The following is a 25207-nucleotide window of genomic DNA, read 5'->3' as shown; positions in this document are numbered from 1 at the left end:
TATATATATATATATATATATATATATATATATATATATATTTTTTTAGCCATGTCTACAAAGGCATGACAATGCCACATTTCATTTGGCACCAAAGTGGTGCAATGACATTGTGGCATCTGCATTGTTATTTTAAGATGGAATAACATATGCATGCCTGGTGTTGAGCCTTTGAACTGTGCAATCACTTTAGCGTGAAATATGGTGGTGGGGTAGGAGGGGGGGGGGTGATGAGTAGGAGCATATCAGATGAGTATTCGTTTCCACTGTCACTTGTGGCTAGCTGTGCCCCATTAGAGAATTTAAATACTGCGCCAAATCGTACTTGATATGATGCTTTTCCATTGTGGGCCTAAAGCAGGTTGGTTTGTTTGTTTTGATGTTTAGCAGACAGAAACCAACCATGACAACAAACCATCAGTGAGAAAAGGGCATTTTATGTCTCTCAATAACGGACTTATAAAGGTGACTTTCTCCTCCGTGTTTTTATTTGCTATTTTATGACCTCTGCCAAGCACATGTGCATAATTGCTTCATGGCTGTGGATGTTGGAGCTCTTTAGACAGAAAGTGGAGAGTGCTCTGGAGCCCAAGATGAAATAAGTGTACAAAACACCAAATAAAGGAAAGCAGAGAATATAAAAAATCATTTGAAACGGACTTCCCAGGTAGATGAGGATCAGTCTGAAAATATGACGTTAGCCAAAGTAAAACTGAGCAGGAGTGCTACTGAGCAAGGTCACCTTTGTGCATGATTAAACATTCACGTGATGAGGATTTAGTTTTTAACAGCTGCTGAATATGAATGAGTATTGGAACACAGTGCACTGTAAAGCCTCAACAATAAGACTACCAAAATTGAGAAACCGAGGTGAAACATTGTCCCTCCTTCTCAAAGCAATTTAATCAGGAAAAGATTGATTAGCCGGTGTTTGTCCACTTGCCTTCCATAGCTTTTAGTAGAAAGCGACACAGGTGCCCCGAGAGTCTCGTGTGTAGTTGCCGACACACAATGAGAGAGGCAGTCTAAGTGCACACTTTAAAACGAATTAGTTCATTTCCAGTAATTGAACCCGTCGTGGCGTTCTGGCCGCACGGCCAATTTAATATGTTGCTCTTTTGCTGCAAACAACGCATTTGACATTATTTCTTCTCTCTGGTGAACACGGCAGCAATTATTTTCTTTGGCTGGCCCTTCACACTACCATTCACATTTTTTGTGCTTGTCCACTCAGCTGTGTAGAAGAAGCATGATTGTTAGATTTAACGCACTGTGACCATATCCCAGTCTGAGAGCTCAAGTCATTCATCTTGTAGAGTGCAGGTGAACACACACAAAATATAATGCATGAAGCAGACTTTTTTTCTCCAACAATGACTTACAGAATGTGGAGGCATCTAAGATGAGAATATGAGAGTGAGGTGGAAAGAACAAGGAGTGCAACAAAGTGCAGAGTTGACAACTTCGGAAATTGACTTAAGTTCCTTGGTCTTGGAGACCAATATGAAACGTTGACCTTTGAGGGTGAGCCTTGTCATGAAATGATATTGCCAAGAATCCAGAAGTTAAATGACGAGGGCAAAACTGCAATTGCAAATTATTCCAGGTGATGTATGACCAAATAGAAAAGATGCTGAGAACAGATAGGCTGGTGGCTAGATTACCTCTCGGTTCACCTGAGGTGCTTTTCTTGATTTGGACGTGATGTAGAGGCTTTTATATGGGTGGTGATTGTTTATTGGTTCTGGCAGAGAGAATGTGACAGCCTAATAGGAGCCCGAAAAGCATCATGGCAAACACTCTGGGAACAAAGAGACCATAAAGATCGTCTCGGCATATATATAAAGACTCATTTAAAGATGTCACACTCATATTTCAACTCCTTTTCAGTGTAGGAAGTGGAAAACCTTTATTATTGCGAGATGCTGATACGTTTATTTAGGTGAAGGAGGATATTTGGATGAGCCAAAGAGGATGTTGTGCTGTGCTTTTGTGATGCTTTTGATGCGGTTGTCAAAGGAGGTAGTGAAGATTACTTCTAGGTTGTGGATTTGAAAGATTGAGGACCAATGCCCAAAAGCAGATTGGTTGCATGTGAGTTGAAGAAATTTGATTTGCATCCAGGAACCGATATCTATGTGGCAGATGGTTAAAACGGAGTAGGCTGAGGAGGTGATGGATCTGGTGGTGGTGTAAATATGTATGTTATGGGCGTAGCCGGGGAAATAGAGGCGACCATGATGGATGGATCTTTCCAAGGGGTAGAATGTAAAGGCTGACAGAGGAGGACCAAGCACAGAATCCTGCGAGATGCCTCGGAAGAGCAGAAGACGCGTTGCAGTTATTGATAAAAATAAAATGTTGCAAAGATATGATTTAAATCAGGGAAGGGTTAGCGGCCTGTGCTGTTAGGAAGGTTCGGAGCTAGAGCAGAAGAATGCATCCTTTATAAGGTTTACGTCTTTTGTCTTAATCAAGGTGACTTGGGTGATCACCTTTTTGGTTTTCAACAAAAGTGAAGTATTATAATAAAATCGAGTGATGCTCCCATCCATCAGCCACGGTTTGTGATCGTACGATTACCGTGGAAAAATACATTATCAGCATAATCGATCAATGCCTTTCAGTATCATTCACAAGCTTTTCATCCTGTAGCCATCTCATATCACAGATAAGTTATTCATAATATATATATATATATATATATATATATATATATATATATATATATATATATATATATATATATATATATATAATTGATGTTGGTTTTAGTCTGATTAATTAGTTGAAAAAAAACACTAGATGAACCAATTAAACTTTTTTTTTTAATTATTGAAATCACAATTAGTGAGCAGCTCAAAAAAAAAAGTGAAGCTAATCCATGGGATCGGTATCACCAATCTCAGTCATGGATTGTCGCTATCAGAATTGAGAGGATAAAACTCTGATCGGAACACCTCTAATAAAAACATTTAAAAACATACAAAAGATGACCTGCAGTGAATCGTCGACTCGTGAAAATATAAAAAGGAAATCAAAATGAAATCGAATTGGAATTGGTATACATTATCAAACCATGATAAGGAAACAGGAAAGTTGTGTGCTGGCAGATCGGCATAATGAGCTATAGATCAGAAGATGTGAAAGCAGGCGGTGTGCTGAATAACAGGTGGGTGGAAGCAATGGGAAATTACGCTGCTTTTATCTACAACTCCTCAGAAATGGATTGCTTTGCTTCATCTCTTCACCAAATTGGTCTGATAACGTCAACATGTCAAATACGTGTTTATTTTGCTTCATAATGCTTGAGATCCATTTTCAAAAGTTTGCACTTTCAGTCTCCAAAACCTTGTTACGATGTTGAGGTAAGGTTAAATTTACAGACGATCTTTAATCAAAAGCCAACCCTATCCACTGTGCAGAAACAAAAGACTACTGCAGTAAACGCATGAGTCGCTTTGCTGCCATGAATCACTTCACTTCTATATGTCCTCACAAAATTGCAATTAAAAGTCCATCTTCAACATTCTTAGACAATTTTCACAAAAGACAATGATGTATAGCACCTTATTGCTGGGACCAAGGCAAGCATCAGCTTCCATTAGTGAGCTTTGGCCCATCCCACAACCCTTCATGGCAGAATGTAACATATCTATTCTGCAAACCTCATCTGGCAGGGAAAGCCGCTAAATCTTGTTATAAGCTCAGAAAAGATTGTGGGCACACCATTTATACATGCTACATAGAAGCCATGCGGATGGAAAAGGAATTACTCCCGCTTGCTATTGCCTCAGAATAAAAACAGCTTTAATTGTCACACTCTTGCTCTTTTGGGGTGTCCCTTGACTCTTAACCAATAAAACTGAAAAATATAGTCACTTGATTAATAAAGTGGCACAATGTTTCATGTGGACTTGCATGAATATGGTCATATTCAAAAAACAGTAATGCGTGCACTCTCCATTGTGATTGCCCTACTTTTCCCGGTCGCGCGTGCCGCTCAGTCAGAGAGCGTGGCAAACGCACTTAGGCTGAGCCCTCATTCACTCACAGCCCCGATGAGGGTTACTTTTCTCCGCCTTTGATTCCACTTCTTGAATTGTAAAAAAGAAAGAAAATATTCAAACAGTATTTCAAAGAGCAGCTGCACGCAACTATACATCTGAACATAAAACAGGTTCTTTTCATATCATCTTGCATTCATTAAGCTTTATTGTAGATTAATTTCAACATGATACTGATATGCAGTTTAATTGATTTATGGCTTGGCAATGCTGCCCTACAGTGGCAACAGAGTAGAATCACTCTGTTAGGCGACAACACAACGATGAGAAACAGACAGTGAAACAATGACGGTCTGAACAAAATGAACCGCAATACATTTCCCCAGAGACTAGCATTCTTAAAGTAATCAACTCCATGCTGAGAATATGTCCCAGACACAGAGCAGCTTTTCATCTCACATCATTTTCCTATTTTTCTTCAAAACGCAGAATTACTCAGTGCCTGCCGTGTAAGTCAATATAACATATTGTTTCATGGTTGAGTTCAAATGACAAATACTTTGCAACAATTCCCAGAGAAGTAACCAACACTGGTGATCCATCAAGGGCAAAAATGTTGTTCTCCTTTATGCGTCGGTTTGTAAAGTTATAGACGGGCTGCTGTACGTTTGCTAAAGTTGACAAGAACAGAACTGTTTTGGGTGTTTCTATCTATCCATCTATCCATCTATCCATCTATCCATCTATCCATCTATCCATCTATCCATCTATCCATCCATCCATCCATCCATCCATCCATCTATCCATCTATCTATCTATCCATCTATCCATCTATCCATCTATCCATCTATCCATCTATCCATCTATCCATCTATCCATCTATCCATCTATCCATCCATCCATCCATCCATCCATCCATCCATCCATCCATCCATCCATCTATCTATCTGTATTTCACTCATTAGTGGTTTGCATTAGTTCCCAATACATCTAACCTTTGTTACTGCCACACAGGCAGTAACATGAAACAAGCTGCCAAAAAAGATAAACAGCACATTGAAGGCCTGCACAAAAACATGCATGGCATCAGTTACCACTCTAACGTGTTCACACTCATGTAATAGACAATAAATCAAAGATGTGTGCACAAATATTTTTCCCATGTCACTATGAATAACAAACACGGAGTGGGGTGTTCTCAAAGCAATTAAACGTGTTGCAGTAACACAATAAATCCGTTTGATGTCGCCTCATCACTGCCTCCGATATTTCGACTTTAGCAACCTCTTGACAGATCTACATACCAAAGAGATGAGGGGGAGGGGCCTATAATGTCACTACAGAGACTGAAATACGTTTGCAGCGACCTGCCGCCGCTGCCGCTTCTGCACCTATGAGTCTCCACGTAAATAAATAGCCGCGTCTGACTATGCCGAGTTAAAGCGCATCTGACTGGCGCCCTGTCCAATAATGGCACTCGATGGTTTCACGGGAAAAGCGATGCCCACAAGAGAGACCTGCACATGTAGCGCAAACTGCCGGAATCGGAGCAGCCGCGTCGTTTTCCTCGGATTATTTCTCCTGTCACTCTCCCTACACGCGGTCACGCTCGTGTGCTACTTGGACCTGCGCTCCGAGGTCAAAAGGGAAATAATCCACCAGAAGCGAGACCCCTTGCTGACACTGGCCGGGAGCGACCCGGGCAACGCGGCGTCTGAGGTATTCCCACCCGACCCCCCGCGGTTCGAACCTGCAGATGATCCCGAGGTAAATTATCAGTTATAATTAAAAATTTATAACTAGTAGACTTCTAACTAGCAATTTCTTTAGGGGCACACACAGTTTAGTTGTTTTTTGGTGTGTGTTTTGGTTTTATTATTATTATTATTATTATTTTTGTGAGTTGTCATTGGCATTTTTTGTTCTTTCTTTCTTTCTTTCTTTCTTTCTTTCTTTCTTTCTTTTTCTGTAAATGTTATGAGAAAATTGCACAGTTGTAATTTCAGTGGGCTACCTTGACACTGCCGCAACTTGGAAACATATTTTACGAGTACTCATTTGGACCTGGAACAGGTTCCCTTGGAGTCTGATTTCTGCTGTACGCAAGACAGACAAAAAATTGAACACCAGCCTGTCTGTGACACTGGCGGTAAATCAAGTTGACAACATTGGAAATACAGTAATCCCTCGTTTGTCGCGGATAATTGGTTCCAAAATCACCCCGCGATAAGTGAAATCCGCGAAGTAGGGTCACCCCACTCATCTGTGTCAATGTATGTATATGAAACCATTTAAGTGCATATGTTATGATTAGAACATTAAATAACAGTTTCAAACATGTAAAAAATACATTATTAGTATAAATAACACAGAAAATATTGTATAAATATTGAAAATATAAATATTCGTGTGTACGTAGGTGTGTGTGTGTGTAACATGTTGATGTGAAGTTCTGTTGTGAACCTTGGTAAAACAGGGACCTCTAGTGGTCACAAGTTACCATAACAGCACTGTGCGCATTTTGAAGCTGTATATGTAGATGTAGCTAAAGTATACATCAGGGGTCCCCAAACTTTTTCCTGTGAGGGCCACATAACCTTTCCCTTCTCTGATGGCGGGCCGGTGTCAGTTTGTAACAGAAAAAGTGTGACGATCGTAGGGGAGCTTAAAAAATTTATTGTTTTCCAGAAAGCCACACATAACCAAATAACGGTTATTTAATAACCCTTTCCAGGTTCTATACAGAAAAAAAGTCAGGAAACAAATAATAACACTATTAATGAAATAAATAATAACTAAATAACCCTCTCTGAGTTCTTCACAGAAAAAACTGGAAATAAATAATAACTAAATAACTCTCTCTGGATTCTTCATAGAAAAAAAACCATGGAACATTAACTTTCTGTTGTGCCATGCACAATCTTAACAGATAAAAGTTCAGCTCAGTTGTCAGAGCAGAACCTCTCTGACACATATGAGCAGTCTCTTAAAGTTCTTGTGTTCCTCCCTTATAATCATTTTGTAGGTTCCAGTAGGCTTGTAGACACCGCTGTCTTTTTTGTTAAAGTTTGATAGTGCGTCATAGTCTGGAGTAAAATTTGTTGTGGCAATTCTTAGGCGAGATTCGAGGTGTTGGTCCGTTTACCTCGATCTTTGACGGGTAGATGTTGACGTTCATGTGGCTGAACGTCACGTCGCGTACGTCGAGCCAAATTGGCCACTCTTTTTTAACATTCGGCACTCACTTCTTTTCTTCGGGCCACTCATTTTAATGGAAGGATTCCAGGGGAAGGTTTGTGGGTGGCTTTAGCGCAAAACTGCATCTGAAAGCTCAGTGCGCAAATTACAAGAATGCTGTCGTCACAGCCCACGCTCTAAATTCGGGACTGATACAAATAGAGCGCGAGTGCGCCATGTCCGTACACGCACTTGTGAGTGTGCACCGAGCTTTCTGACACGGCTTCCGGTAGTAAATGCGCAGGCGAGCGCTTCCCCATCTACTGGGCAAACGCAGTCATTGCAGGCAAAATGAGCAAAAAAAAAAAAGTTTAATACAATTTGTTCAGGGTTGGCGGGCCGGATTAAACGGTCCCGTGGGCCGTATCCGGCCCGCGGGCCGTAGTTTGGTGACCCCTGGTATACATACTGTAAATATGATTTTAGGACTTTTTTATTATTATAACTTTTTATAACAAGGTACAATACTGTAAATATGTTTTTAGAAGTCTTATTATAACAACTTCTTTTATAACAAAGAACAAGACTGCAAATATGTTTTTAGAACGCTTATAAAACATTTTTTTTTGGCTCGAAAAAATCTGCGATGCAGTGAAGCCGCGATAAACAAACCGCGAAGTAGCGAGGGATCACTGTAATGTTAATACAAATGATCAGGTCCGGTTTCAAAGTCTCTCAATGTAAAATCAACAGGGCTGGACTGGCCATTTGGCAAACAAGGCAGATGCCCGGTGGGTCAGCTTTATCTGGGGCCAATGTGATGTTATTTACAGTATGAATTATTATTTTTCTTCATTTCACCCTAAGAGGCCTGCCCAAAATTTTGAGGGGGCAGTCTATTAATCCATTCTCAATTATGTACAGTGAGGTGAACCAATCAACATCAATGGCAGAGCTACATAGTCGTGAGGAGTCAGGCTGCAGAGTACAGCTAACGAACAAGTTGTTTGAATAGATTGGATCGATTAGTCCATCTAATGATCAGATCGGTGTCATTTTTAACAGTGACTGGCTCCAAAATCCTGATTGTGTAAATTGGACTGCACTCTGACTTGATTCTAGCTGAATCAAGTCATATTCAAGCACGGGTGTGTTGCTTCCAACGTTCTTCCTAACTAAATGAATTGACGGAGAAGCTTCGGATTGGCTTCGCATTGAAGATCAAGTCAAAGTGCGTGAGCAGCTGGTCAGCCAAAGAAACATATCACCTAGGAGCAGGTGCAGAGCCTAAGGCTTGAGGTGCATTCATTGACACTTAGATGAGTCACTTGGGACTGAGGCCAGCTCCACCTTACATTTCTCCTCTGTAGACAGCAGTCAATTTAATGTTCATTATGTGGTCAATAGCTTGAGAAACAACACCACTTGTGGCATTTTACTCTCTTTGACACTACATACCGCCATTGTTAGTAGTTGTGGAACCTTTTCACACCGACCAAAACTGCCATTTAAGCTGTCGAGACATGGCAGTTCTCAACAGGGGTCTATGGTAGAATGTTACCACGGAGTATAATAGTTAGCCTGATGATTCAATGCAAGGGACGAAAACAAACAACTGAAATACCCTTATGCCAGACAGTGCAGACAAAGAATAGAAATGTGACGACCTTAACTTTGTTAAAAAATGAGTTGTCAGTGTCCTTTTCATTTCCAAATGTTCCAAACCTGTCATTTTAATGCCAGCGTCGTTGAGACAAATACATGCCATAGCACTTTTGCATGGGTCAAATAAACTAAAATAAAATCTGCAGTTGCGGTCAGAGTGTACACTAATCTCTAGCACCAACATTACTAGATACGTATTGTTCATGCTAATGAGTGTGTTTATTTTGTAAAACTTTCCTTCAAGAAGAAATGAATGACAAAGCCGAGACCCTTTAGAGAGTCTCAGTGGCTTTCGCAAAGTCCATTTTCGAAAGGAGAAGTTTCCTTGGCTAAATCCGAGAAGATGGGCTTGGTATTCAGTCCAGATGGGGACGTTTCATGAGGTAAAAAACTGTAGCCCAGCTGTAAATATTTAAGCGCGCTGTGATGCTGTCCTCTCCAGATGTCTGCATTAAACAACTCTGATTACACATCCCACAGTTTACATAGTTGGAGAAACAGGAGCATGTGGCGTTTGGATGCAGCTGCCGCACTTGTTAGCTCTTTAGACTTTTCCTTTGAAGAATCTTCTCTGGAGGCCGAAACATTATTCATTGTGGATTTTTTACTCAGGTCTTCATCAAAGGCGTTTCAGCAGTAACGCAACAGTTTCAAATGTAAATAGATACTCGACAAGAGATGGCGCGCTTCCTATGAAACACAATTACAAGAAACCATTCGGGAGTATGTTTGAGAACCTCTAACTTGCCAGACATAAGACATGTTGGCTGTATTGTATGTAGCAGCTCATCAGTTAGTCAGGTTGTCAGTTACCCATGACCTCCTCGTGATGTTCTGCTGTGAACTCCAGCCCAGCACAGCTGACTTGGACAAGTGGCAGGTACAACCAGAATAAGTAGCTAGCTAATCACAGAGAATTCCCATCCCATCATTCTAAGATGCGTAGTAATGTCCTATTTTACGGTTGTGTGTTTAGTTTAGAAACCCGGAAAATATCTTTTCAAATGTCTATTTGTCTATTTCAACTATCTTTTGAATATACGTATCCTCTTTTTTATCTATGTTGGTCATGGATTCTGTATGAAGCTATACACATGACCCAACTTGTCGTTACATAATGATTTTGGTCATGTGATCTGACAATGAACACAAACACAACCCTCCCTTCAACAGACCCAGGTAGTATGTCCTCCGATAACAATCCCAGCTGTTGAGCAGACTTGCCCAATTCACAACGGTAAAGTGTTTATCCTGACTACGTCTTCCTCTGGAGTTTGGGGATATTTGAATCTGAAGAATTCTCCAAATATTCTACATCAGGACCCTTCTCACTCTTGTAATTACTTTTAGGACATTAAATAGTTTTAGGACTTGTATCTATCTCACAACAAATGTATGCATTTTTTTTCTGCTCAGACGTTTGCTTTCAAAGTCCTGCACAAAACAGATGTTAAAACATCAGGAGTCCTGTCAGCAGCTATGAAAATGTCAGCTTGATGGGGCACCAAGTCCAGCGTACATGCTGTGGCGGTACCCGGCTGTCACCAGCATCTAATTTATTGTAAAAGGGAGCGTCCAATATCAGGGATTCATCAGTAGACTCATAAAAGCACCAGGCTTCTTACATGTAGCTGCAACCTTGTGGGAAAGATGGTAGCAATATTGTCAATATGTGCAATTTTAGGACGGACTTCATAGCTTCCCGTCTTTATATCGTCCATTTCATGTAGACACGGTGAGGGAAAGGATCTTAGGAATCAAAAATGTTGTCTTAACTCAGCTCCAACTCTTCAAGACCATTGTTCCAAACAAAGAATATCAGACACATTACTTATTAATCTGATCATACTGTAAGATAGGTCGGAAGCTACAAAAGGTCCTGTTGCAAATTGAAAGACTCACAATGCCTGTCAAGACTTCAGAATATGCTTTGTTTCCCTTGCCGCAGTTGTTGACATAATGTGCAAAAGATGGTGCACCTTTGGTCTGTAGGCTCCACTATTCGAATTATGGAGATTTGACAACTCCTTTTGTAGGATTTAGCCTTTTACGGCTCTGGCGCACAAATGTCTTCAACAATATGCATCGAGTGCATACTGTCAATGCAACACTGATGGGCACCTATTGGTTTTTCCTCTGCATCTGGTTCCCGTAACTCAATTTTACCTTGACTTTTCAACTGCAATTTTGTAGTCTGATTTCTCCACCATACTACAGTTTTGGATAATAACCTCTGGAATTCAACATGAGGGCATTAAGAGGTTTAATAGTTGTGTTTCCTTCTGACAGTCAGTTTAAAATGTTTATGAATTCCAGTAGTTGGGGGGGAAAATGAAGGGAAAACACAAACAGTTGCTTACTTTGTTTATACAAATCTTGCGATCATAAAATACACATCCCCAGGGTGATTGAAATTTCGTCATATCCTCACAGAACAACAGGGAATCATGTCTTTGACCCACACCAGTAACCCCCTCGCTTTGAAGATTTGAAAGTCTTCTAATTATTAGCATTTTCTCCCTGTTTTGAAAAAGAATGGCTGACTCAGTAGTTGGCACTTGGCTTGCGTACCAACACATTGTCTTCCCGATTCACTGTAACGCTGCATTCCTTTAAAGAGTACAAAGGCTACAAATGTTCTAATGAAGTTGTTCTCATGAAATCATTTCATGTTACTTCATCAAAAACATCAGTTCTACCTTAGTAGCAGCCTGGCAGATACTGTAGCTTGTTTGTTTTTTGGCATTTGGCTGCAGCTTCATCTCGGGCCAAAACCTTCATGTGGAATGATGATGTTTGGCTGTCAGAACAGACGAAAGTTTAATGCCATATGCCTGAACACACACCCAAACTTCTTTGAGAGGTAACAGCTCCTCGTGCCAACAGCTGTAGTGGAGATGTGGGTCTCCAACACCTGGGTACCAAATGAAAAGCAAACATCTGGGGGATTTTGTGACGATAAACCATAGTAGCCACAAGGGCGAGGCAGTTAATCGAAATGTAATTGCCATTTGGATTTTTGGATTCCCTCAATCTTAAAAACATTCTAATCAAAGGAAAACCATTGTGCCGATTGACACGGTGTGTTCCCAACCATCTTACTTGCGCAGCAAGTGTATCCGGTGTGTGTGATTCTGCCCTCCCTGAACAGTCTTCGAACAGTATAATGACACCCCAGTTCGAGTTTACTGTAAAACTAAACACAAATATTTACACAGGGTGTATATTTAAATGCATCGCTGGCGCTAAGGCTAACTAAAGTCAATGCAAAATCTCATGGACAAACTAACAGGAAATTTGAATCGATTTCTTGGCGTGATATTCCTTCAAATAAAGACTATTTGCACACGAATGCTGTAGGAACACATACAACATGGGGACTAAGCGGTACAGAAAATGGATGGATGGATGGATGTTCAGGGATGGATTGGCATGAGTCTATGATGGTAGTTTTGAGTAATTGAACAAACAGCATTTTTACTCATCGTGATTTCAAAATCAATCACAAATAATTATGATTATTAGTTTTTCCTTCATCGCCCAATCTTAATACTGTTCCACCGGCCTGAAATGCTCAGAAGGTTAGACATGTAAGTTAGCTGGTCATGACAGCAGACAGAGCAAGTAAGATTCCTTTCAAGAGGTCACAGGTTTGGAAGGACCTACTTTTAGTTCGATACCATATTTTTTAATCTGTTTGACTTTGTTTTTATTCAATCAATTAACTCAGCCTTATGTTCATATTAATGAAGTCATGTTGGATAGTTGCTTTTTTGTGTGAACTAATAATGATTTCAGGTTGCAGTCATGAGCCTTGGAATTTTCTTTTGTACTGGAAAGAAAACTTGTGAACTGTCCACTGTTTTACTGTAGACAAAATCAGACTAGGTCTTTCTACTGGTATTGGCTAGCAGTTGCAAAGCATTATTATATTATTAGATTGGTTGTGATTCCAAGGGTTCTTGTTGTTTGTACAGACAGATTTCTTTATGACTGAGACAGACCTCCAAAGCTTAATGTAAAACATTCTCTGAAAAGAGGACCACCTTGCTGGTAGATTTTGAAGGATCCGGAAATTCCTCTTGGCAGTATTCAATTAAATAGCTTGCTCATTGAAATCAATCTGTTTGAGGATACCTCTTTGACATCAACATGCATCACTGAACTACTGTGAGGTGCATCTGTTTTCTTAATATGGTGTTGCTCTGCGGAAAACCATAAAAAAAAAAAAGAGAGATTCTGAAAGGTCTTCCAGCTCGGAAGACACGTTTCTCTTCTTTGAGATCGTGTTAACTAGAATTATGTTCACTTCACTCCGAGCCAAATGACAAAATGATACAGAGTTATGTACAACCTTTTGAACTAAGTTAAGATGCTGCACGTGTCCTGGCTTTGAGGACGTCCATTGCATATTCTCCAAGCAGATGTTCAGCCTCTCAGTCTTTATGCTGATAAAGTGTGACTGGAGTCTTGCTTGATCATTGGGTGGTCGTGTTGTGTGAGCAGTATGGAAAAAAAAAAGTCCTTTTTAGTTCTACTTTTCTACTGAATCCTTTAGGCTGCAGCAGCTCAATCTGTAAAGATTCAACTCTTAGAGCACGGCTTCGAGAACAGAAGGAGGAATGTTTAAGACTCACTATGGACTTGGAAAAAAAAAGTTGTGACTTGCTGCTGATAAAAATAATTGACAGGTGGTTCTGTAACTGGAACTGAGCTCCAAAGCTAAACTCAAAAGATTCCGCAAGTTGATTTAGTCTAAAAGTGTCAACACACGAGTCAGTACGTGACCGAGCATTCACGAGACTGTGGGTCGAGGAGACCCAGAGAGCAACAAGGCATGTTCACTTGTGAGAACACACTCCCCACTTCTTTTCTTCTTGTAAAAGATGCTCACACACCAACTACGTCAGTCCTTTCATTGACTCACTTTAGTCCATTCAGGCTATAACTGCAGGCATGGAACCAGGTGCCATGTGAATGGGCAATGATCTTAGACTAAACACAATTCATCTCCTTTTGAAAAGGAGCGTGAGTTTCACAGCCTTCCTGACGAAGCGGATGTGTAGTGAGTCCAAACGATAGACAAAGGTGGCTTGAGTTACAGGATATCTTACAGACCCAGTGGGAATAACTTGGCCATACACCAATGTCCTCACTCCCACCATCCATTCTGTACAAACTAAATCTGGAGAATTGAAACGCTGAATTGAAATCCATACGAATGCAGTGTGTTGGTCAGGAAGTATGCAGTGCTTGTTTTGTTTTCGTGTTACCCCAACTTTTTGCGGCATTACACAATACTGCAAGGTGTTGCTAACATTCCAGCCTACTCACAAATTTGAATGGTGATGAACAAACACTGCTCAACCGTAACATCTTAATTATGATCCTCTTAAGTCCGTAGATACGGCAAAGTGTTCTTTTAGAATAAAATGTTGATTGTAGAACTTAAATAACGGGAAATAATTGGTGTTGATTTTTTTCTTTCCTAGGGGCAGTTACCACACAGAAACAGAGACATCGTTGCCACAGAAGATAACAGAGGCATAACTCAAAGGGAGAAAAGAAGTCCTGGCAAGCAACTAGAAACGGGTATGTGCTATTCCAGCGTTTGCCTGTTACATTTCATTGTCGTAATTTCCCCAAACTTTTTTTTTTTTACTATAGATAAAACAGCAAATGCACTTGTAGCCTTTGCAAGCTGGCAATAGATGGTTATTGTCAGATGAATGTTTCCTCTGACTTCATGTTTCTTTGGAGAGGATTCAGTAGTGTAAATAAGAAGCTGATGTACAGTTTTATGGCTTTTAAATATTAGAAACAGATTGTTAGTGGGTTCTCAATGTTTTTTTACGGAATAAAACTGCTGTACCACGTTTGTTAAGAGTTTCACGGATAGATTTCACCACAGACAACCCTTTCATAAAATATCACATCCCCAAGACATCTTTTGGAGATTTCCATTGAGCAATTAGGCTCCATGTTATCGATCAATCTCTACTTTCAGTAAATAGGATATTGTAAAAAGCAGAGTTTTGAAGAATATGCACGTTTCTAATCATGCATGCAATCACTTAAAAAGGCGGTCATCATCCGAGACTGTAGTGGCTTTCCTAAATCCGGTGTAACCGATTCATCATAATCGCTGGCACGACAGCAAACCACATGGGCTGATATATTTGAATTAGCTGTCGTAGTTTTTTTGGGGTTTAGTAGAATGTTAGCTATGCAAATAGAAAAAAAAAAAAGCAAAGCCTTTGAAGTTTCATGAGAGAAAGCAACAAGTGCTACATGATCACAAGGCATTCCGACGTCTGTGGCGTGACACTGAATACTTGGGAGGAGGGGAGTTGGTGATTGTGTTTAATTTAGAAGAAAAAACTCACCTTTGAGACTTTATACATAAATCAGTAAAGTCTCGAGCCTCTAAAGACTAATCATTCCCAGCTCTCTCCGCCGCTCATACTAGACAGACAAAGGCATTTCTAATCCCAGCCTTAGAAGTGTGTATATGTGTGTGTGCGCGTCAATGTGTGTTCTCTGCCCTCCTAACGGGCACCAGATTTCAGATAGGGTTGCTCGTTAAGAAAAATCTATGCGGATGCATCCAGTCATGTAGCCAGAGGAGAAACGCTGGCCATATGTTCACAAGGGACTCAAACTGTGAGGTTTTAAGGTTAAATGGCCTTTGTAGTTGTAATGACATGGTAAACACAAGAGCAGCGAGACGGCCTTTTGAAAAGAATTCTTCATCTACACAACCAAAAAAAAAAGAAGCATGCTAACGCTACTTTTGCGCACTGTTATAGATGCCCCACCGTCATCTACAAGCACACATATGCGCATGGCCTGTAAAATAAAGACACAAACGCACATGCACATTCACACACTTTCATCTGCATTCTCCATCTGGGCTTAATTCAAAGAAAAGGATTTTGGCAGGATAAAGTATCTCTCTAATGATCTTCTCCAGTTCCATTGCCTGTGAATGCTTAAGGCACTTGTTCATACAGATGAGGTGAAACCACACGTACAAATTGGTACACTAGACAAACCCACAGGACTAACTTGAGTGCTCAGTGTCCAATGTGTCGACATTGAGAGGAATAAACGTGGAATAAACTGAAGTCTTAAAATGAAATTTAAGATAATCGTTGGCCAAAAGAGGAGTTCAACCTTATTCATTTTTTTTTTCTTTTCTTTTCCAGACTCAACAGGGAAAGAGAAAAGGAAAGAGAAGAAAAAAGGTAATCAATTTTTCAGATAGAGAATGCTGAGTATGCTGTTATCTAAGGAGGGTTGAACTGAGGGGGATTAGAATATACCTATATACAGTTTTTGTTGATTGTTACTCATCTAGGTCACAGTAAAGTTTTAAAGCGAAATCTTCAGTCGCCAAGACGTCTTCTATAGGTGCTTTTGATTCGACGTTTGTGACTGCTGGTCCAGTTTTTTTTATCATAATACTGATCCAATACTATAACCATGTTCCTAAACTCTCAGTAATCCAGATTCCACACACTATAAACAAATCCCTGAATGTGGACCGTATTTTGCGTTGTGCAGATTGTCATAGGCCTTCAACATCATGACTGTCAAATAACCGATTTCTGCCATTTGCCAATCAATTTGCATTCTATGTCCTTAGGCAAAAAAAGACCAATACCAGGCCCCCCTGGTCCTCCCGGCCCTCCAGGCCCTCAGGGCCCACCGGGAATCCCTGGAATCCCAGGGATTCCAGGAAGCAATGCTGTGGGTCCCGCAGGACCACCCGGGCCGCCTGGGCCACAGGGGCCTCCAGGCGCTCAAGGCCCAGCAGGTACCAAGTTCAAAAGAGAAAATGATTGGTTACTATACTACAAGAGTCCAAACTCAAGTATTGGGTCTGTTCTTGGATTACACTGCATGAGCCGGCATGTAGCCACGTTCCCACGCTTGAAGGGGGCTCAAGTTGTCCAAATGAATAAACTCATCGCCTTAACAGTGAGAACTTGTAATGCAGGATGCCGAACACTGTGTGGGACTCCGGGGATTGCTCTGTAGTCTATGGCATTGCTTGTTTTGATTGAGTCACAATGGTGTCAGCTTTTCTTACACTGGAGCGGTATGAACCCAAATCCCATCATGTCATTCTTTTTTTGTTGCAGGAGTTCCTGATAGGATGAAAACAAGAGAATTCCAGGTAGAGTGTGTCACCTACATAAAATACAGTCAGATCCCACGCAACACCGAGGTGAACATCTGTGTGTCCTCGTCAATGACATGACATCTTTACTTTTCAGCCTGCAGTGGTCCATTTGCAAGGGCAGGAAACAACCATTCAAGTGAGAGAAGGTGGGTTAGATCTTGTTGTAGTAGATGATAATTATTGTGTTACAGTGGAGAAAAACACACCCAATTATGTGGAAGTGTTTCTGATATGTACCAGAGGTGTCAAACTCATTTTGCCGCAGGCTACATCGTGTTTTACTCAGACGGGCGTTATGACTGTGACAATGATTGCTTTATATTGTCACTTATACAGGGCTAACTAGTTTTAAAATCAGAAGCCGGTAAATTGTTTGGGTTTTTTTTTTTGAGCGTTTGGTGAAAAAAACTAATTGCAAGAGCTCATCTCAGTTTTGTTATAAAGCAAAGACAATTTGCAAGAAACGTAAATTGCCTTTGCGGCCATATAAATGATGTGAGCCAGATCTGGTCCCCCAGCCTTGAGTTTGACAACAAGACCATGTTATGGAATAATTTTTTCGTACAATGACAGTGTCAGTTTAAAGAGAGCATAGTCTTTGTGAAAAAACATTTTTTTCTATGAAAGTCTTGTCAATGAACTCCACTCATTTGTTCTTGTTTTGCCATGTCATGTTTAGATCTCTCTGAAGGCATCCTCAGGAACTGGAAGACGGTGTCCATCCATCACCGTATTTTTAAAATGCACTCTCGCTCTGGAGAGCTAGAGGTGCTATTGGATGGTGTCTACTTCATTTATAGTCAGGTAGAAGTGAGTACGGTCCTTGACGTAACTCTTATAATTCAGTGGTCACGTTCAATATCCAAACCCTATTTCCTTTTCTTAAACATAAAATTCTAAATTCTGAATTTTATCCTTCCATCCATGTGAAATGTTTTTAATGGAAGCTCATGTCAACTATTCAACTAGCCAGACTGTTTCAGCTGGACCAAATATCTTGCTCGGGGGGCACCGTGGCAGTCTTTCATGAAATTTCTCTCTTCCCTTTTCACCAGGTGTACTACCTCAACTTCACAGACATCGCCAGTTACGAAGTGATGGTGGACTCCAACCCGTTTCTCCGCTGCACTTGCAGCATTGAGACAGGCCAGCGAAAGTTCAACACCTGCTACACAGCTGGGGTGAGCCTGCTACGTGCAGGCCAGAGAATATCCATTCGCATAGTATATGAGGACACGCTCATCAGTATGACCAACCACACCACTTTCCTGGGAAGCGTCAGACTTGGAGAGGTGCCATCTGCTGGACAGAATTGATAAATGCTAAGGTCATCGCAAGGGTGTCTGGATTTAAAGACAAGGCTAGATCTGTGTCTAGAGGCTTGCCCAATAAGACTCCGCCAGGAAAACACTGACACCGAGTGGGGTGATGAAGCCGAGGATATCTCGAGCTCACTATCGCAACCTGGTAGAAAAGAAGATGTTACGGACTGCTCTGCTTGTGCTTCCACTGATTCATTGGCCTTGATGAGCTGAATGTGTGTTTGCTCATCAAACAAGTGTCACTATTTATAGTCGCTCTTCTCATTCTCTCAAGAACAACAAAGGATACTGCTCAAGCAGGAATTTTAAACCTACAATTAAATGCTTGTATGTCCAAAAAGTACATTATCTTATTAAGTAAATCAACTATAAGAACACCCACTTCTGGTTTGCCATAAACGGCAATAGATTCAAATGAATGTTTTTATAAAATCCACACAACTGGAGTCAAAAAGTATTCAGAGCAACAGCACTATATATTTTGCGCACATTTTGCACTACAATATCCCTGCAGAATATCAGTGATATGTTTTGTGACAGTGCTATTGTTGTTATCGTATGAATGCATACATTATGGAAAAATAATTTTGTTTATATATCGATGTACATATTGTATATAAAAATGGGATATACTTTTGTAAATTGAGTTGATTGAATTAAACTGTTTTGTTTTGCCTAAATGATGTCATTAATGTTTCAGCACCCTGCGGTTACTGATTCATTAGTGTTCCTACCTTTCGCTCATGTGTGGAATCATCTGGCACTAGGATTAAAGTTGATGTCCTGAGAGGGATTCTTCATCCTTAAAATTTGGTGTTCCCTTCACACTTTTATTGTACACCGGAGACATTCTTCATAAATTAGTGGCATTTAGAAACCTTTCTAAGCAAGGAAATCAGATTTATGCTTCATGGTACGCATACAGTACATCTGGTGTTTTTGGTCAGTGACGCTAAATAAAACTATAAAAGCATCCAAATGTATGTCAAAAAAGGCAAGAGAGCATATTAACGATTGAACGCAATAAGGGAAAACTATTCTCACAGCTTTGTCGCTAATTGAGTCAAGATGGATGCTGTCGAGTTAAAACGTTAATGACGATCCGGACAGTGAGGAAATAAAATGTTCTCTAAATTCTTTATTTTCCTTGGGAATTCCTGCGTCCAAACTGATCTCTACTCTGTAATATCCTCGGAGGCTAGATCAAGAAGAACAGGCAGAGCTGTTTCAGATAGTAGAGCCATTACCTGCATTAGTGAAGAAAGTTATGTCGTATAACGTAGAGGGAACAAGACCCAGTGGCCGACCTAAAAAGACCTGGCAGACGACCGTGGCAGCAGACATGAAGGCACTCGGCATCAACCACGAGGTGGCCATGGACCGTTCCCGGTGGAAAAAAGCCGTGCAGTGCACTTCAAGTCAAGAGAAGGCTCCCTTGATAACAGCTAGATGAAGAATTTGCATTTGATAGCCGTTCCTGAGAGCGCTCAACGCATAGTCCAAATAGGTGTCAATGCGAGCGAAAGGGCTCACTTAGCTGTGAAACAGAACCAAAGCATTAGGAGAAATCCAAGCACACCAAATCTATAATCGGGAAGGAATGCGTTGGCTAGTACAATAACACCAAAAGATCTGGAAGACCACTGAACACAACTTAAGTGAAACGTGGACGATAACAGAACACTCCTTAGAGAAAAACATTTCACAATATCAAAACAAGTCAAGCCTTCCACCGAGAAGCTTGGCCTATCATTGTCAAACTTTACAAAAATAGACTCGAGGGTGAAGATGAGGTCAAAATCCCAAGTAACCGTCAAAAATAAAAATGTTTTTCCTGGGCATGTATATGTGTGATCTGCTTCTCTGCTCACAAATGTATAGCAGAGATAAATTTCCCCTTGAGGGGCTGTAATCCTTCCATTTCTTATATCGCTTACAGTTCGTATGCTTGAGAGCTATCTCAAGCCTGAGCTATAGTAGCGTATTTAATTGATTAAAGAACACGCACGCGTGCGCGCGCACACTCACACGCGCACACACACACACACACACACAGGCTACTGCAAAAAAAAAAAAAAAAACACGAGGGCCGCACTAATGGCCGCACTAATATTAAACTTTGATGTCAAATAGGGGGCCTCAAAATATCATCCAGCGGGTCGCAAATAGCCCAGAGGCCGCAAGTTTGAGACTTCTGATTTGCATGTTTTTGGAATGTAGGCAGAAAGAGTAGCCTGAAACCCAGGCAAGTACGGAGAGATGAGAGAAACGCCACATAGTAACTGCACTTGAACCGCCATCCTCAGATCTGTGAGGCAAACGTGCTAATTTCTTGCCCAGTGTGCCGCCTCACATCAAAAGACATTTTATTTAGCATGATCCTGAAAATAACTATCTATGAATGTCAAAATGAAGTTGAAGTAAGTTTGACTTATCTGGTTTGTTTTCTCGTGTGTCTTATAACCTCGTCCGCCTTACTGTCCCAAAAATACAGTAAGCCTTCATTTTAAAGAATAATCCTTTAATTTGTAATTGTTTTATTCATCTTTAACCCTCTTAAGAACTTTTACGCATAACTTCTTTATTTAGCCTTCGATCACATCTTAAAAAAAATGTTTGAAATCTACTGCGACTGTCCATATATATGGAACCAAACCAAAAAAAACCTGACATTGGCCACATACGAATTAGTGGATGCCAGCTGGGATCCATCATTCTGTTTATGTAAATATTTGCCAGTTGTCGACAGTCACATTCCACACTTCCTTACAGCTCGTGCAGGTTAATAATTATTAAACATTCAGATTGTTGTGTCGGGAAAGTCATCTTTTATATAAACTTAATGCAACTATTTCTGTGCAATTACAAATACACATAAAGTTGACTTGAAAGAACCTGAAGGAAAACTCATGTCATCTTTCATATCTGGAAACACCACAAAGACGTTTGTATCCTCAGCTACAGTCAAGTAGATCGATTCTTGCCAAACGCCCACAAAAGCCTTCCTCTGGGTGGTTTTAATTTTACACAGCAAATGGATGAGATGATAACATTGAAGCCTGTTTGCAGGATGCGATAAGTGGAGCTGTTTGGGATTGATAAAAAAAAAATGACAGGAGCAGGAAACCTGCTGCTTCCAAATTAAAACATAGTGAATGCCCACTCGGGTTTTTTAGTGATACAATATCATATGAATTGGAACAAAATACTTCCCTTCAAAAGGATTACGATTTCTCGCTCTCTTGTTGAATATGTCCATCATCTTTGTTTACATCTGCTAACACCTCCATTTATGTAAGCATGCCTCTTTCTACCTCGTCAGTAGCTTCCGCCCACCTCCACAGTGCCATTATCTATTCTTCTCTGGCCTATTTTAAAAGAAATTCTAGTTTGCCCATCTCAACAATAAAGAAGCATATATGTATGTACATTCATAGTGATTTCTAAATAAAACTAACAAATGAAGTGGAATAGTATAAAATCCATGTGATAGATTGCATCAATAGGTGTAAAAATGTTCATGCACGGACGGGTCCACCTAACCTGTCATAAAACATGCTCAATTTCTTAGTGTAAAATGGTGTTTTATACAAAATTATTGTTTGTGCTCCATGGATAACGTTTCTAAAAATGGCATCCCAATGCCTATCTGCTGTCCACAGCTGCTTTCTTCCTCCCTTTTTTTTTTTTGTAATGACGCGTGACAGTAAAAAGGGTGTGCAAGAGGATGACGGTAGCACTGGAAGAGCAGAGCAAACATGGTCAGACACACGTTTGCTTATTTCCTACTACTATGGTCACTAGGCCATGAGTTTTACACCACTGGGAAAATACATAATGGTACCAAGGTAAGCTCAAAGGAAGGAACTTATTCAAGCTTTTGCGATATCTATTCATGATTTGTCATTTCCTCTGTGATCTTGAAACTTTGCACTGATGATGATTAATGTTTCATTCCTAGGAGCAATCTTGGAGAAACCAGAACCTTGATTCCGTCCCTCTGGATTTGGATGTACGGCTGAGAAGGCTCGACTTATCCAATAATTTCATCAGACGGTTGCACAACCTTGATTTGCCATACTTGGAGCAGCTGGACTTGAGCAGCAACCAGCTGGAGCTCATCTCTGAAGGAGCTATCAAAGACCTGGCTCTGCTTGAGAAGTTAAATTTGTCTAAAAATGCGCTGAACAACAATTTTGACAGAAACAGCAATGGCCTGCAATCCACCGATGGACTTAAGAGTTTGGACTTATCACTGAACAATTTGGGGGACGAAGCAGTGAAACTGTACCTACGAAACAAATCTTCTCTTGAGCAACTTAAGCTGAGCGGGAATTCTTTAACACGACTTACACGCTACTTGTTCAAAGAGAGTGAAGGCCTAAGAAGCATCATTATTGATGACAATCTGATATCAGCAATCGACAGAGGAACATTTGAGCCGCTGGGAAAACTTGAGAAACTTAACCTGGCTAAAAATAACCTCGTTCGTATATGCGATTTCAAACTACAGCATGTTAAAGATTTAAATCTAAGTCGAAATTCAATTGAGTTCTTCGTTACTGCTGAGGATAACCGCATGTATAGTCTTGAAATTCTTGATCTTAGTCACAACAAACTACTTTATTTCCCAATCGTCCCAAAATTTAACCAATTGAAATACCTTTATTTGCATCATAATATTGTGGGTTCATTAACTTCGGAAGCATCAATGGTATCAGAGGTTAATTCCTTGTACAATGAAGTTGTCAGAAAGGGTGACGTTAGAATTCGAAAAAATAATCTTCACTCAACCTGGAGACTGATGCCACTAATCTATATTGACCTCAGCTACAACCACTTTGCATCTTTTCCGCTGGAAACTTTGAGCCTTCTCACGTCATTGGAAGAGCTTGACTTCAGTTTTAACTGCGTGCAAAATCTCACATGGAATGTCCGCCGTGACGGCGCATCGGAATACGACAGGCAGCTTCATTTTCGTTCCTTAAAATACCTAAACATGCAAAGCAATGGACTAGTGTCTGTTTCGCCACTCTTTCTCAAGGCACTCACAAAAGTCGAGACGATAAATCTCCAAGACAACGCGGTGCAGCCTTGCGCTCCTGAGGGCCAAGTGTCATCAGCACGGCAAGCAAACTTCAACTCACCGTGTGTTGCCTTTGGAAAATTGAAAACTCTCAAACATCTAAGCCTTGAAGACAACAACATAAAAAGTCTTCAGGCAAATGCATTCCAGGGAGGTTCTTTGGTGTCCCTCAACCTAGCTAGAAATTCTCACATGATCATGCAAGTCGATTCATTGGAGGACATCAAAGAAACGCTTCAGACGTTGACGATCAGTGAATTGAACGTAACCAATTCCGAGCTGGTCTTGCCCTGCATGCCAAGTCTGATGCATCTCAACATATCCAACAACAATCTCAATGTTTTACCGCAAAGTTTATGTTGCTCACCTCTAATAGAACTCAACATAAGGAATAACGCCTTTGAGTCTTTGAACTACTCCTTGATTGAAGCGTTATCAGAACACCTTGGTGTTATCAATTTCAGTGGAAATTACTTTAGTTGTTGTGACAGCAATTGGCTGAGCGCCCTGAACAATTCCAGAATTAAAATGCCTGACATTAATCACACCGAATGCTTTACCGGAGACATCCATATCTCTATCGAAGAATATTTGAAAAGTTCTTCACCGTATTGTTCACTTCACGTAAAAGGGATTCACTATGGACAAATATTCACAGTTATTTTGTTTGTAGCTGTATTGATAATAGTGTTCATTATGTTCACTCGAAAAATGTGTTGCCTTAAAAAATCATTCATTGTGTGACAAATTTGTACAGTCTGTATACAATTCAAGGCAAACTTGGTTCTAAAAAATATTCTCACTTTGAAGTGACGCTGTTAATATTTTTGCATGTTGTCAGAAACACAAGTACAGTGGCAGTCAATGTAAGGGTGGTGAGGCTACGCTACCTGGCCACGCCTACTCGGGCTGTGAACCTGTGCCAACCTCGATCAGAAAGGGAATTGTATGAATCTTACCAAACTTGGTACCATTCATGAAATAAATGTGGGGCCTGCAGAAGAACTATAAAGACTACAAATGTTCTGAAAAGACTATTCTATAGCTTTACAGTGCTCCACAAGTCACTAACGGGCTGATGAGAATCTTGTGGGTCTGCAGCTTACTTATACCATATTTTCCGCACTGATTATAAGGTGCACCTTCAATGAATGGCCCATTTTAAAACTTTGTCCATATATAAGATATATACATTTGGCCCGCGGGCTGGACTTTGGACACGCCTGCTGTAGTGACTCAATATTGGTCCATATATAAGGCGCAACTGATTATAAGGCGCACTGTCGGCTTTTGAGAAAATTGGAGGTTTTTAGGTGCGCCTTATAGTGCGGAAAATACGGTAGTTCTATTATACTATACCTTGTTAACATCAGAAAGACATTTTTGCTACTTTTTTGGGGGGGTAAATACTCAAGAAGTCACTATTTATGCTAAAATTGTTGCTGAAAACGTTGCTACATTTTCAACAAAAACATGGTAGACAAGTTGTAGCGCTTGCTCACCAGTCATGACAAGCTTTATTGTATAAACATCCATACGTGTGCATGTAAAATAAAAGATCATGTGGCCACCAGCTTGTAGTTTGCCCAAATCTTCTGTATATAAAAGAAATGAAATGAACGCACATCCAAATCACACAGACATCAAAGAGAGCCCCAATACTGGCACAAGAGAGAGGAATTTTAGAGGTCAAGTCGCTGAACCCTTAGGAATGGATTTGACTGCAATGTACAAGTTTTCTGGCTAGCTTCTGCAGTATGTG

General features: G+C 40.4%; 2 protein-coding genes across 4 annotated transcripts; both read left to right on the top strand.

The window, feature by feature from the left end:
• Positions 1–5353: 5353 nt before the first annotated feature.
• eda (ectodysplasin A) lies at positions 5354–19039 on the top strand. Of its 3 annotated transcripts, none has more exons than XM_061290242.1 (8): positions 5354–5726; positions 14342–14441; positions 16058–16096; positions 16498–16668; positions 16997–17031; positions 17132–17183; positions 17717–17847; positions 18093–19039. In XM_061290242.1, the coding sequence occupies exons 1-8, from the start codon at positions 5478–5480 to the stop codon at positions 18351–18353; spliced, it is 1038 nt and encodes a 345-aa protein (XP_061146226.1). In that variant the 5' UTR covers positions 5354–5477; the 3' UTR covers positions 18354–19039. The 3 variants fall into 3 exon arrangements, with proteins under 3 accessions (XP_061146226.1, XP_061146217.1, XP_061146209.1); XM_061290233.1 differs by having other exon boundaries at positions 5354–5774; positions 17717–17841; XM_061290225.1 differs by having other exon boundaries at positions 5354–5774.
• A 3024-nt stretch (positions 19040–22063) lies between these two features.
• LOC133160659 (transforming growth factor beta activator LRRC32-like) lies at positions 22064–25018 on the top strand. Its single transcript, XM_061288544.1, has 2 exons — positions 22064–22207; positions 22321–25018. Exons 1-2 carry the CDS (start codon positions 22118–22120, stop codon positions 24187–24189), a joined length of 1959 nt encoding a protein of 652 aa, XP_061144528.1. The 5' UTR covers positions 22064–22117; the 3' UTR covers positions 24190–25018.
• The last annotated feature ends 189 nt before the right edge of the window (positions 25019–25207 follow it).

The sequence above is a fragment of the Syngnathus typhle genome, linkage group LG1 (assembly GCF_033458585.1).
Source record: "Syngnathus typhle isolate RoL2023-S1 ecotype Sweden linkage group LG1, RoL_Styp_1.0, whole genome shotgun sequence".
Classification (NCBI taxonomy): domain Eukaryota; kingdom Metazoa; phylum Chordata; class Actinopteri; order Syngnathiformes; family Syngnathidae; genus Syngnathus; species Syngnathus typhle.
The sequence above is the reverse complement of the archived record's forward strand: the minus strand, read 5'-3'. Positions and strand labels throughout refer to the sequence as shown.